General features: G+C 34.3%; 1 protein-coding gene across 1 annotated transcript; it reads left to right on the forward strand.

Moving 5' to 3' along the window:
- The first annotated feature begins 746 nt into the window (after positions 1-746).
- On the forward strand, positions 747-1,660 carry LOC145055639 (transcription repressor OFP16-like). Its single transcript, XM_079004004.1, has one exon. It carries the CDS (start codon positions 890-892, stop codon positions 1,523-1,525), a length of 636 nt encoding a protein of 211 aa, XP_078860130.1. The 5' UTR covers positions 747-889; the 3' UTR covers positions 1,526-1,660.
- The last annotated feature ends 11,598 nt before the right edge of the window (positions 1,661-13,258 follow it).

A 13,258-nucleotide genomic window follows, 5' to 3' on the forward strand; every position in this document is an offset into this window, starting at 1 on the left:
TGTGGGTGTGGTTTATACAAAGCGAGGCTCTGATACCATATAAAGATAACAGAGAGCACAGAGGAAGAAGGAGAACTTGTATTTTTTTTATATTATATGCAGGTAAACAAAGATCCTTTTTATAATACAATAGAGTGCAACTAATAGGAGATATATACAGAAGATATTGATGGAGATCTACAACAATATTTGACATGGTAAATATATACACGTGAGTTATAGTTTAATAGCCGCCTTGTTGAACTTCAATAATAGATCAAATATGATTATTTTCCAAATACAACTTTGTAGCCTCTTCATATAAGAATTTGACTCACAAAGAAATAAAGTGACACCTCATCCTGACCTAATAAAATAAAACAGATCTATCCACCAGATTGAAGAAATGAAGCTTTTTCACCAAATCTATCCGCCTCATGAAGTCGTTTTCATTTTGAAATATTGTAGAGAAACGAAGCTTTTTTGTTTTCGGAAAAACCATGAAAAATCATTGAAAAGTTTTCACTTTTCACTTTGAAATAAACCGTTGAAATTATTTTTATTTAAAAATAAAAAAAAGCTTGCAACTAGATAAAAGTTTGTTACTACTAAATCCTAAATGCATAAAAAATCATGAATTTTTAATTTATCGTTTTCTGTTGAAAATAAAACAGTAATTTTTCATAAATAAAACCCAAGTTTAAAGTTTTATTTTTGAAGGATCACAGATATTTAATTATAAGTATCAAATCAAATATAGAATCCTTAACACTCTCTCCTCATAATTATATAAAATCCAGAAGCGGGTTTTCATATATCCAGTTCCAGTCTCTCTCCCTCTCTGCATTGACGACGGCTACATCGCTAATCCTCCCAAATCTCCAAATTCATCCAGATCGGAAACCAGTCAATGCCGACCACCTTTGAACGGAATCTCAATCTATGTTTCACCAAAATCAAACGCCCCCAATCACCACCACCATCTCCTCCTCCTCCTCCTCCCCACCGCCATCGCCACCACCATCGTCGCCGCCACTCCGAACCATCCCTACACAATCCCAAATCTAACCTCATCAAAAACTTCAACACTCTCTATGACATTCCCCCCGCCTCCGATTCTGACGACTCATCAATCATCACCGCCCCTGATTTCTCCACCGCCATCGCTTCCAATCGCTTCTTCTTCTCCTCCCCCGGGCGCTCCAATTCCATCATCGAATCCTCCTCCCCATCCACCTCCTCCCTAGCCTCCACCTCTTACACTCCTGAGGATGCCACCGACGGTTTCGTCGGTGGCGGCGTTGCGATCCCGACGATCTCGCCGGACCCATACTTTGACTTCCGGAAATCGATGCAGGAAATGGTGGAGGCACGTGACCTCGTCGATGTACGCGCCAACTGGGATTACTTGCACGAGCTACTCACGTGCTATCTGGATTTGAACCCGAAAAGTGCTCACAAGTTCATCGTCGGAGCTTTCGCGGATCTTCTCGTTACTCTCATGGAATCGTCGACGGCGGAAAACGGTGGACGCCGGAATGTATAATATCTCCGGTGGTAATTGTATGAATTATTTTTTTCACGGTGGTGGGTGTGTGATTAATGTAGTAATTTTTGTAGTTCGTCAAATATGATTTATTTTTAATCATTTTTATGCGAAATATTAAACTAGTTATTATTATATTATTTGTTCATACGAGCTAGGAAATTTCCCGAATAAAATGGAAAATATATAAAAAGATTTATATTACTGCTTTCCGATAATCATAAAAGATTTGGTCCCATGCACATTATTGACGATACACATACACCTTACCCAACTGAATTATTTTGTAATAAGTTTTAAAATTAATAAAATCGACATGTTAAATTAAGGGTATTTGGATTCTTAGGTTGAAACTAAAGTTTTTGTGTCAGTTTATCTATAAATTATATGCCAAATTTTATTATTAAAACAACAGTAATGAACAAGTTTATTTATTTTTCTAAGACTTCTATAACATTTCAAAACATGCATTATATAGTTATATGGCTGATTTGACTATTTTTAACTTTTAAGAACCAAATCTCATGTTACCCGCATTAAGGAAAACTTGCACATATGATTTAATTACTCAAACTATATATATATATATATATATATATATATATATATATATATATATATATATATATATATATATATATATTAATTTGTTTATTTATAGATTATAAGACATTTATAGAACTAATTCCTAACCGTTAACTAAAGAACTGTCAAAAGCTTTCTTATATTAATCTATAGGTTGGGAAGTTTTCCCATAAAAAAAAGTGTTTATGTAACACATGAAAAGATTAAAAAGATGGTGACAAAATTTTGTGTCTTTTTTTGGGACAATAATTTAGTTTGTATAGGTGTTTGTCCCTACTTTACTATAAGCTTACAAAGGTACAATTCTATAATAATAACATTGTCCCCTTCTCTCCACTAGGGCAGTTAAATTTCGAGTTCTCAATTTGGCCTTTTTATGCACTAAAATCTTGTATTAATATCCTGAAAAAAATCATGTGTTCTTATTTGGGATTTAAAATTTATATTATAATCATGAGTTGTTTTTTGTGTGATATATGGATCAATTTGGATTTTCCCGTGATGCAAGTAAATATGATACATACTGACAAATATTGTGTTCGTGAATGATGTACAATGGAGTTGCATCTATTTGCTTTATATAAAAAAATCTCATATTTGTGTTTTCAAGAAAGATTACTTTTTTACGTTAAATTAATATCCCAACATAAACACATTGAGCCAAAATGTGAATGGTGTTTATTTTTTTTATTTTTTTGGTAAAATGTTTCGTCTTAAAGGCTAACATCAATCTGTCTCAAGAACTACGTGAGATCAATTAGAAGCATCAACAACCAAAAAAGGCTTTTAGCCCAGTGGTATCAGATGTTGTTTTCTTTCTTTAAGGTTAGAGGTTTAAGTCTCGTCGTCGACATATGTGGATTTATTTTTTTGAACCAGCAAATTCAACGGTATCAAGTGATGTCAGCCTCTTCAAGGTTGAGGGCTCAAATCATGTCGTTGATATACGTGAAATTAGGCGGTAGCTTAAGAATATGACATAGATAAAATTAAATGTTAGTTTATGAATACATTATATTTGTTGGTTTAAAAAATTAAAAAAAAAAATGTGCCAAGATTTAAACCATGGACTTCCTGTATGAAATTATACTCCCTAGACTCTCGTTGCAAGGGCGTGAACGGTGTTTATGAAACCATGTTCTATGGTTTTGTAATCATGGGATATAGACGACAATGGTTATGAATATTTTATTAATTTTGTACGAAAGCATTTCTTCTTTTGAATTTCTTGAAAACTTGTTTTATGATCAACGAGTTCAGGATTCTTTTGACTGGTTAAAGACCAATTTTTCAGAATTTATATTGTGACTCTTAACTTTTTCTTAAGAAAAAGACAAGAAAAACGAAGTATTTGGACTCTTGACCTATAAAGTACTAATACATTATTTTACGGGCTCAAGTAAGCAAATATAAAATTAATAACCAAGTGTTTTTCTATGGGTAGAATCTTGAAATCCAGATAATATTTGGTTTAGGAAATGTGGTAGAGAATCTTTGATTTTGTTTTGTTAACTCCACATTTTTAATTTCAATGACTTGTCTTTTGCAACAAAAAAAAATTGTTTTTAATGGTTGCAACTTGGCCAATAGGTGTAGAATCCATGGTTTTGGATCTTATTAGACTTATAATCGAGGTCATGTTGCTTTTATTATATATATATATATATATATATATATATATATATATATATATATATATATATATATATATATATATATATATGTAAAACCGTATGTCCATCTGTTGAAAAACAGAAATACACATAATTGTATTAATAAATGGAAATTGGGTTTTATTAAGGATAGTTGAAAGTTATCCTGTCTTCGTTGAGCTGTATAAAGAGATTGGAATTGATTATATAAAATGTTTATTGATTTATTACGGTTTGACACTGGTAATAAAAAGTTTTATGTATATAAATAGAAAGATTTCATAAGCACCTATTAACTTATTTAAATAGTTTTTGATAAAGGGGTGTTTGAGATTGCTTATAAACAAAGATCTTTCAAGAAACCGCTTTTCTATGAGTAGAGTGTTGTTCGCAATGGAAATGAATACTAAATAACTCAAGCTGATTTTGTTCACATGAACCCAAAAGAGCGGTTTCTCATTATTTGGGTTTTCAGCTTAAAGATTGAGGAGTATCATCTCTTCAAACCATGGTCGACTCTGTGATTTTCTCAAGTCTCTCATTTGTGACTTTGCTTCAATAGATGGTGAAATAAAACCCCATCCTGGTGAATCATGTTGATATTCCTCCATTCGAAACTGATTTAGTTGCCGAAGAAGGTATTCAAGAGTTAAAGTGTGGAGCCACCAACTTTCCAGAACTTGGAATCATTTTCAAACTTCATAAAAATGTTAAGAATAATTTTCTAGCTGCAACTGTCTTTCACCAATTTACAAATCCGCAGATAGAAGAAATCTTAAGAGTTGCCAATGCTTCCAACATGGCCGGTGTAGGGCATGGGCAAGCAGGGCAGTTGAACAGGACCCAAAAAATTTAGGGGCCCAAATTTTTTTTATATTATACTCGACGCTTCGATCCTTTTTCCTCATCAGTTCTAAGAAATTCGTAAGCCCTACTTAATGGCCGGTGTTCCTTTTTTCATTCCTATGATTGGAATTTGCATCAATTTACAGGTAATTACTTTTTTGCTTCAGTGTTTTAGATATTTATGATTATGTAATTACTTAATTTTGATCTTCTGTTTTACATGTGTTAGTTGTATATGAAGCGATATTACATACCTTCAGCATGAGAACGGGTGCAACTAGTTGGAGTAAGCAAAGCCCCAATCATACAACATTTTTATGTTCTACTTTGTTTAATGGCTTTCCTAATTACATATTAACTTATTTAGGCAGAGACTACCTTGGCCATGACTTTGAAGCGATATTACATTCCTTCACCAGGTCTTTTGGGCACTGTGTAACGTCCGTAGATCCGGGCTAGTCAATTTTGAGGCAATAAGTGTTGAAAACGACTTTTCGGCAAAAGGTTATTTATAATAAATAGTCTTAACCAAGTTTTAGTATATGTTACAAGGTTTTCGTACATATAAAGAGCGCTAAAATCCGAGTTATAACGAAGAAGTTATAACCCGTCGAAATTTCGCGACGGAACCGGCACGACACTGGGAAGTGTAAATAGTAAATTTACGATAGAGCAACTTTTAGCCTTAATGATCTAAAGAAAAGTCATAGAAAATGTTAAACTGAGAGTGTCCATAAAAAGAACGCCCAAATCTGACTTCGTATGAGGAAGTTATGATTTTTCTAAGATTTAGCATAGCAGTGCATAGCCCGAAAATTCGAATTTTAGATCGGTCGATTTTCAGCCAAAATAATCTAAACGAGAAATGAAGATATCATTAATAGGAGTTAAATGATAAAAAGACAGTAAAAAACGGAGCTCGTATGCGAAAGTTATGGACGAAGCTTAGTCGCTACTCTTCGAGCGCGATAAATTTGATACAATTTTATAAATCCGAGATAGAATGAGAATTAGCCAACGGGGTTTAAATGAAAGTTGTAGTACTCGTAAATACCAACGCGTGGATATAAATAAAGTCGGAAACGGAGCTCGTATGCGAAAGATATGGACGAAGCTTAGTCGCTACTCTTCGAGCGCGATAAATACGATACAGTTTTTTGTAAATCTAAGATAGAAGGAGAACTAGCTGACGAGGTCTAAATGAAAGTTATAGTCCTCGTAAATACCAACGCGTGGATATAAAGAACGTAGAAAACAGAGCTCATACGCGTAAGATACGGACGAAATTTAGTGGCTACTTTACTATAAAATCCCTATAAATAAAGGGTGAACCTTTTATTATTTATTCACACCATAAGCATTTCTTGATGGGTTTTGGCTATAAGAACATCCTATGTACTTATACAAACCCTAATGCTTGGATCTAGGTTTCTCTATTGTACATGCAATTTATCCAAGACTATAAACCCTAGATCTAGAATATGATAAACAAGATAACATATAAATTAGGGTTTAGATCATACCTTGATTGTTATGTAGCAATAACAATCTCAAATCCTTCTTGTATTGACTTTAGAAAGCTTAGAGTCACAAATGTCACTCCTCTAATGGTTCACAAACACCAAGAGCAAGAGGATGAAGAAGAGAAGAGAAGGAGGCTGCCCAAAACGTGTGGAAACCCTAGAAGGAAGCTTGTCCACGTTTTTTAGGCATAAGGGCTCTTTAAATAGTGAGGCTATTAGGGTTATCTAACAAGGAAACCCTAATTTGGATGCTTAAGCCCTAAGCAACCCATGGGCTCCTTCCTTAAAGGCCTTGGGACGATTTCTAATGGGTTTCCCATAGAAATCGTCCACCCCTTTAATATGGAGTCCATTAGCTCAATATTCAACTATCATACAATTGACAGTTCAAGTCCCTTAAATTTAATTAATCTCTTTTAGTCACAAACTTAATTCTTATTAATTCTTGACTAATATTAATTAAACAATATGATTTCTCCTTTAATATATTATTCCCATAATATATTAATAAATCATATTTAATCCTTTCTCTCCATAATTCATCCTATCAAGTTGCTTTGGTGAAGGCAACCCAAAAGGACCATGCACCATCGGGTCAAGTACATACCAAAATAGTTATGGACTTAGACACTAATCCAACAGTCTCCCACTTGGATAAGTCTAATAACTATTTTGCGTATGACTTCAGATCCTGATCTGCAATCGTAGCTTTCCAAAGCCGCTGTCAACTCTGATCCTATCAGATACGTGTGTCCTTTAGATATGGGATCATATATTCCTCCATTCTAGATATCGTATAAGACATGATTTCTAATCATTCTCTATGTACCATTTATCGACTTCCGATTTATGATGACTGACTAATTGAACAAATCAAATTAGCCCTAGCCCGGCCGAGCATTTACGTTTGTCATCACTAAATCATCGTGGGGCCCAAAGATATCGCTTTTATCCTACTTTGGATAAAAGGAACGGATAAACTTTGATTCAATTCTCGCTTGCACTCACTCACCGAATCACACACAACAATATGTTTTATGACACCAAGTTACTGGTGCGTTTACATATTATCAATGTGCAACCGATTTGCAAGATACAACTCACACATCTCGGTTTCAAGAATATAAGATATTATATATCGTCTCACCAATCACTTGTGATACAATTCATGAAGTGATCCAAGTGAGCGTGGGTTTAATCCAATGCTCAAATCATATTCCTAAGCACTCATGAACGTTGCAGCAAACATTTGCTTAAGTCTAATATTCTTTAGACAATCCACACACCAATTCATGACAGTCTTTGTTCATACTTACTTCCAACATATGAACGACTGTGGTCCATTCGAATAATTTGACTGTTCTAAACCAATTAAATTATTCAGGAAGTCAAAACATGCAAAGTGAAACATAAGAATAATACTAATCCCATATGGCCTCAAACCTTTGAGCATAAATAAAACACCTTTTATTTATCACCATATCGATTACTCATTATTTCTTGTTTAGGGTAATCAACTTCTTACTTGAATTATTACACTTGTCCCATGCTCTTATCATGCACACAATGTTTACCTATGGTTCTTACTTTGTGAAATAGATCAAATGAACACATTTCCAATCATACTCATTTCACAACTCCAAATCCTTTTTCATAAGTGAAAGAATATCAAATTCTTGCCACTTATAGAATATGTTAGATTCTAACATTTTATGCAATGATCCTTTTCGTAATATCATAGCACAAAAGTCACAAAGACTATTGCCAACGATATTACAAAGTCCTCTATCGGAGATTGTTACAATACAATTCCTTAGATATGATGTCTCTCACTCAAAGTACATTCCTTTTAACATCCAGTTGCATAAAATTTCTAATCTAGAAATAGATTCTTAATATTTAACTCCCAATATGGAAAACTTTCCATACTTACCATATGACAACTCATTCTCAATAGAATCTTATCTATAATAATGTCGATATGGTTCATCCAATACTATACTTCCAACTACTCACAAGTGACCAATCTTCGGCGAACTTTGGATTGTCCTTTGATAGTTGTTTAATTATCTTAGGCAAAACCGATTCTTGTCCTTCTTCCCTCTAAATGCGCTAGACATTTGGAAAATTTCAGAATGGTCAAATATTATAGCATTTGCAATCGATCCCATACCCGAAGCGTATTGGACACGATGCATAATGTCTTACATAAAGATTTGATACTTTATCAATCTTTTGCCATAATATTTTATGTGCTATGTTCACAAAATTCGAACTATGAAGAGGAATGTCGTAATCATAATCGAAATTTGTGAACACACTATGTTTCCTTGACTAAATTATTAACATTCCACAACCTAAGCCTTTAGATTTGAAATGAAGCATAATATTATCTCCCTTAATTATAGCAAAACAACTTTTCAACTATTGCGACTCTGCAAAGTATAACTCTTGTTTTCTATAATTAATATTGCTAACTTGCAATACTTTCCATAATAATCATACTCTATCATAACATTTATGCTCCCACTATCATGATGATTATTATAAACATAACACTTATGCTCCCACTAGCTTTGACATGTATTCAGAAACCAGCTTAGCTTCCAGAAAAACAATACTTGTTGAATTCCTTAAGTTCATGTTTCTAATACCTAATGCTTTGATTGTAACGCCCGTAGATCCAGGCTAGTCAATTTAAAGACGATAAGCGTCAAAAATGAATTTTTGATGAAAGATTATTTAGAATTAATAATCTTAACTAAGTTATAGTATATGTTACAAGGTTTCCGTACATATAAAGATCGCCGAAATTCGAGTTATAACGAAGAAGTTATGACTGTCGAAGTTTCGCGACAGAACTGGCACGACACAGCGCGACGTAAAAAGTGAATTTACGTTAGAGCGATATTTAGCCTTAGCAATCTAAATGAAAGTCATAGAATACGTTAAACCATGAGCGTGCATAAAAAGAACGCCCAAATCTGACTTCGTATGAGGAAGTTATGATTTTTCGAAGTTTCGACTTAGCGGTATACAGCCCGAATACTCGATTTGAGACCGAGCGGTTTTTAGCCTAAACAATCTAAATGAGAATTGAATATCTCATTAATTGTAGTAAAACAATAAAAAGATAGGCGAAAACGGACGTCGGATGAAGAAGTTATGATTTTATAACGGAGTTTTCCTGTCCCGGCCTACTAAAAATAAATAATAAAAATAAAGTCAAAATTAGCCGACGAAGTCTAAACGAAAGTTGTAGATCGTAGTCTCACCTACGCGTGGATATAAAGAACGTCGAAAACGGAGTTCGTATGAGGAAGATATGAATTTTTGAAGTTTATTAAATATTTTCGAAATTTAATTTAAATATATATTGGCCGATATTATCCATGGGGGGAGTCAGCGACCTTATCGTCGTTACGCCCCGCGTAACCTAATATTACACCCCGCGTAATTCAGGCTTCCAGCCCCTATAAAAGGGTGTCGAGGGCAGCCGAGTAGTTTGCTCATTTCTTCCCTTTTTCTTGCGTTTTTGCATCGTTTTTCGTGCAAGAATTATCCCGAAGCCCCGATATCATTCCCGAGCCCCGAAGCAAGTCTCGAGGCCCCGAAGATCCCGAGAAGTGAAATTCCCGAGCCGAAACTCTGCCCGCGAGAAGTTCGATTTTTGTAGAGATCTTCCAGATCTGCTGAGGATTACTACTTCTACAAGCCGTAGTACTGTCCGATCATCTTCTAATCAAGTGAGTGTGTGGTCACTTTCTTCTAACACATAAATATTAAGTATTTGCTATGAAATACGTGCTACGTGTATAATATTTTGTTGTTTATTTGAGATGATTGTGGAACGGGTGAATTATATAAGTTTTAATGAGTTAAACTATATACGTATTTTGTATCTAAAGATATGTTGGGTAGAACATGAGTAGATGAGGTTGTTGGTAGGTGATAAAATATGGGTTGGACCATGAAATAAAAGAATAAAGAGATAAACTTGTTTTAGATCTGGATGTATGGATCAGATCAAAAGGTTAGTTTTAGATCCGAGAGTATGGATCAGATTAAGAGATTAGTTTTAGATCCAAGAGTAGGGATCATATCAAGAGGTTAGTTTTAGATCCGGGAGTACGGATTATTTATTTTTGAATTACGTGTTCATTTGATAAGGTATCATGTGTATAGTCCCTTTTAGGAATGTGATTTTAATACAAGAATTGATTAAAGTATGAAATATACATATGTATGTGAAGTATTTATTATTTTCTGAAATACGTGTTAGATATATTTGATGATATACAACGTACGAATCAGATATGGTTCAATATGTGTTAAGATGTATATATATGATATTATTACTTAAAACCTTGTGTTAAGTATACACTAGTTAGTCTTTTTCCTAAACGGAGATAGTATCGGGAATTGATTATAAGTATTGTAGTTTTGCCTAGTGATGGGTTAAGACTTAAATGGGATGTTTAGTTCAATTAAGTTTGGACATTGGGTAGTCTCTTATTAAGAGTACGTGCGTTGCGAGATTGATGATCGGTGGAATACGTCCTACGTACAGAAGTACATTTTATGTACGAAGTCTTTTTCAAAGCTCTGTGTCTTGGGTGCTGCTTGTGCCAGGGTACTATTATGTTCTCGGGTACGATTCTTTCGCATACCAAAGTACTATAATGTGCCAGAAGTACTATCATGTACAAAGTCTTTTTGACAATTTTGTGTGTCGGTTACGGGAGCGTACGGGAGTACTCTAGTAGTATTTCCCAATACTTTTATTTTGAGAGAGCTTTGGAGTCAGCGTTTCTTTTATGAAGTGATCGACCGAGCTTCATATGTCAGCGTTTTCTTTCACGAAGTAATTAAGGGAACTTCGTAGACTGTCTAATAAAGTGTGTCGGTTATAGACCACTGCTAGGTATGTTTGGTGTTATATTGCTGGATAGGGTGCGTCTGGGGGTTAAATACCTCATGTATTCTGGCCACTGCTAGGCAAAGTTCGATGTTGGGATAGGTAAAGTCTGGGGGTATAATACCTCATGATAGTCAGACCACGCCTAGGCATTGTTATCTAGATAACTACCCCTGACTTAAAATGTCTTGTGGTTCTTTGTTTTACGAACGAAGGTTCATGGTGAAACTCATTCTATTCCCCTCATTTGATGTCTTTATTGATCCTCGTTTGTTGCTAGGGAATTTCCGAAGCAGCTTCGTCAGTTTGTTGTTCATACCGATTCCTTAGGCTAGATCTCGTAAGATCATAGTATAGGGTATGTGGGGATCGACGGGATGGGATATATTGTTTTAGAAATATAATTTATATGTGTTTATAATATTAGTGATTTTGCAGGATCGAGATATACTTTATTATCACGTTGTTTGAACTAAGAGCTTTCATACTCTGTGTTCCTTAGGCGATTGGGTTCACCAGGGATATTCGAACTAAGTATTCATTAGATATTTGAATTTAGTGTTCATCAGAGATAACTGAACTAAGTGTTCATTAAGTGTTTGTGAACTAGGTGTTCATTGGGTAATATTGGAACTAAGTGTTCATTAGGTGTTCTTGAACTAGGTGTTCATTAATTATTGTGAATTGCGTGTTCACTAGAGGTAATCTAAGAACCTTGGCAGCACTAGACATTGTGTCAGTTCCTTAGGGCAATCCTTAGGAATGAATGGGAGAAGGGTAATTGGTTCTTAGGATAAATCTTTAAGAAATAAATGGAGATAATGGGGGTGGGTATTTGAATTGATTGTTTGATAATTAAATACAATAATTATATTATTGTGGGTTGAAAACCCTATATGTTCACCAGGCTCCCAAGCCTGACCCACTCAGTTTTCTTTGTATCACAGGTATCGATACGAAGATATATTTCACGGAGAGATTAAAGGAGATGTACAATCTTTAGTGTAAATAATGTAAGTTCTGTTTATGCTTATGTGTCTGTATCGGAACATGACATCCCGAGATTTTGTTTTATAATAAAAATACATTTCTCTAAAGAAATGCTTTGATAAATCTTTATCATATTTTGGGAACAAATTCCGCAACTGTTTTCTTTAAAAGATTACTCTGATTTTAAAAACCAAACATAAACAAATCGGTCTTTTCTGGCCGTGAAATTGGGGATATCACATTGATAATCCTTTATCTAAGCTTATACACCTTTCCTTTAGATAGCTCATATGTGTGTCTAAACAATTCAGACTAATTGCCAAATCTCACAATTCGAATCATGGAAAGGGATACCGTAACCATAATCGAATTCGAGAATTCAATTTCACAATCACTATCTTCTTAAAATCTTTCTTAGTGAAAGCATTTCCTCACAGTCACTTTCATGAAGGGGGGAATCTTATGACACTTAGATTTTAATGGTGTATGTGTTCCTATCCATGTGAATTTGTCAAAACCAAAGTTTACGACAAATTCAAACTCATATGGACCGAACTTTCTTAATTTTGACTTCTTGCCTTATGGTAACACAGCTGCCCACCATGTCTTCTAAGTAGTTAAGCAGCTCACCCTTTCCTATCAATGTACTTTCCATTGATCAAGGTGCCTGACTTTTATGCGTTCAAATGAGAGCTCATGGAACTCACATGCATAATTGACTCAATTAGAATGGCACAGAAACAAAATAGTGTCAACACGATAGGTTGTAAACCTCAACTCGTGTGCTAGTGATGATCGATAAGGTTTATTTTGATTTGTTCTTGAAACCTTTCAAGATCATTAAGACTCCCACTGACTCCTTGACATATAAGATTCTCTTGTCAATAAACATTTCTTGACAAACAAATATTCAAGAGTTAGTGTAGTTTAAAATACTTCATAAATTGGTCCTAGTTGGTCTTTGTTTTATCCAAGACATCACAACTTTCCACATTTGATGAATGCTATAAACCTTCTTAATACTTTTCACTCAATGTCACAATCTTAACTCTAAGACTTGTTTTGGAACGAAGTATGATTGACTTCTTGATTTAACCATTTCTTCAATTCTTGATTCCTCTTCTTAGACATACAATTGTACTTAGACTCACTTAGAGGATCAATTGAGATATGGTTCTTAATATTAAGACCTATCATAAAGCATAAAAGGTACTCTCCC

The sequence above is a fragment of the Lactuca serriola genome, chromosome 5 (assembly GCF_051521515.1).
Source record: "Lactuca serriola cultivar US96UC23 chromosome 5, Lser_US96UC23_V15, whole genome shotgun sequence".
In the NCBI taxonomy this organism is placed as follows: domain Eukaryota; kingdom Viridiplantae; phylum Streptophyta; class Magnoliopsida; order Asterales; family Asteraceae; genus Lactuca; species Lactuca serriola.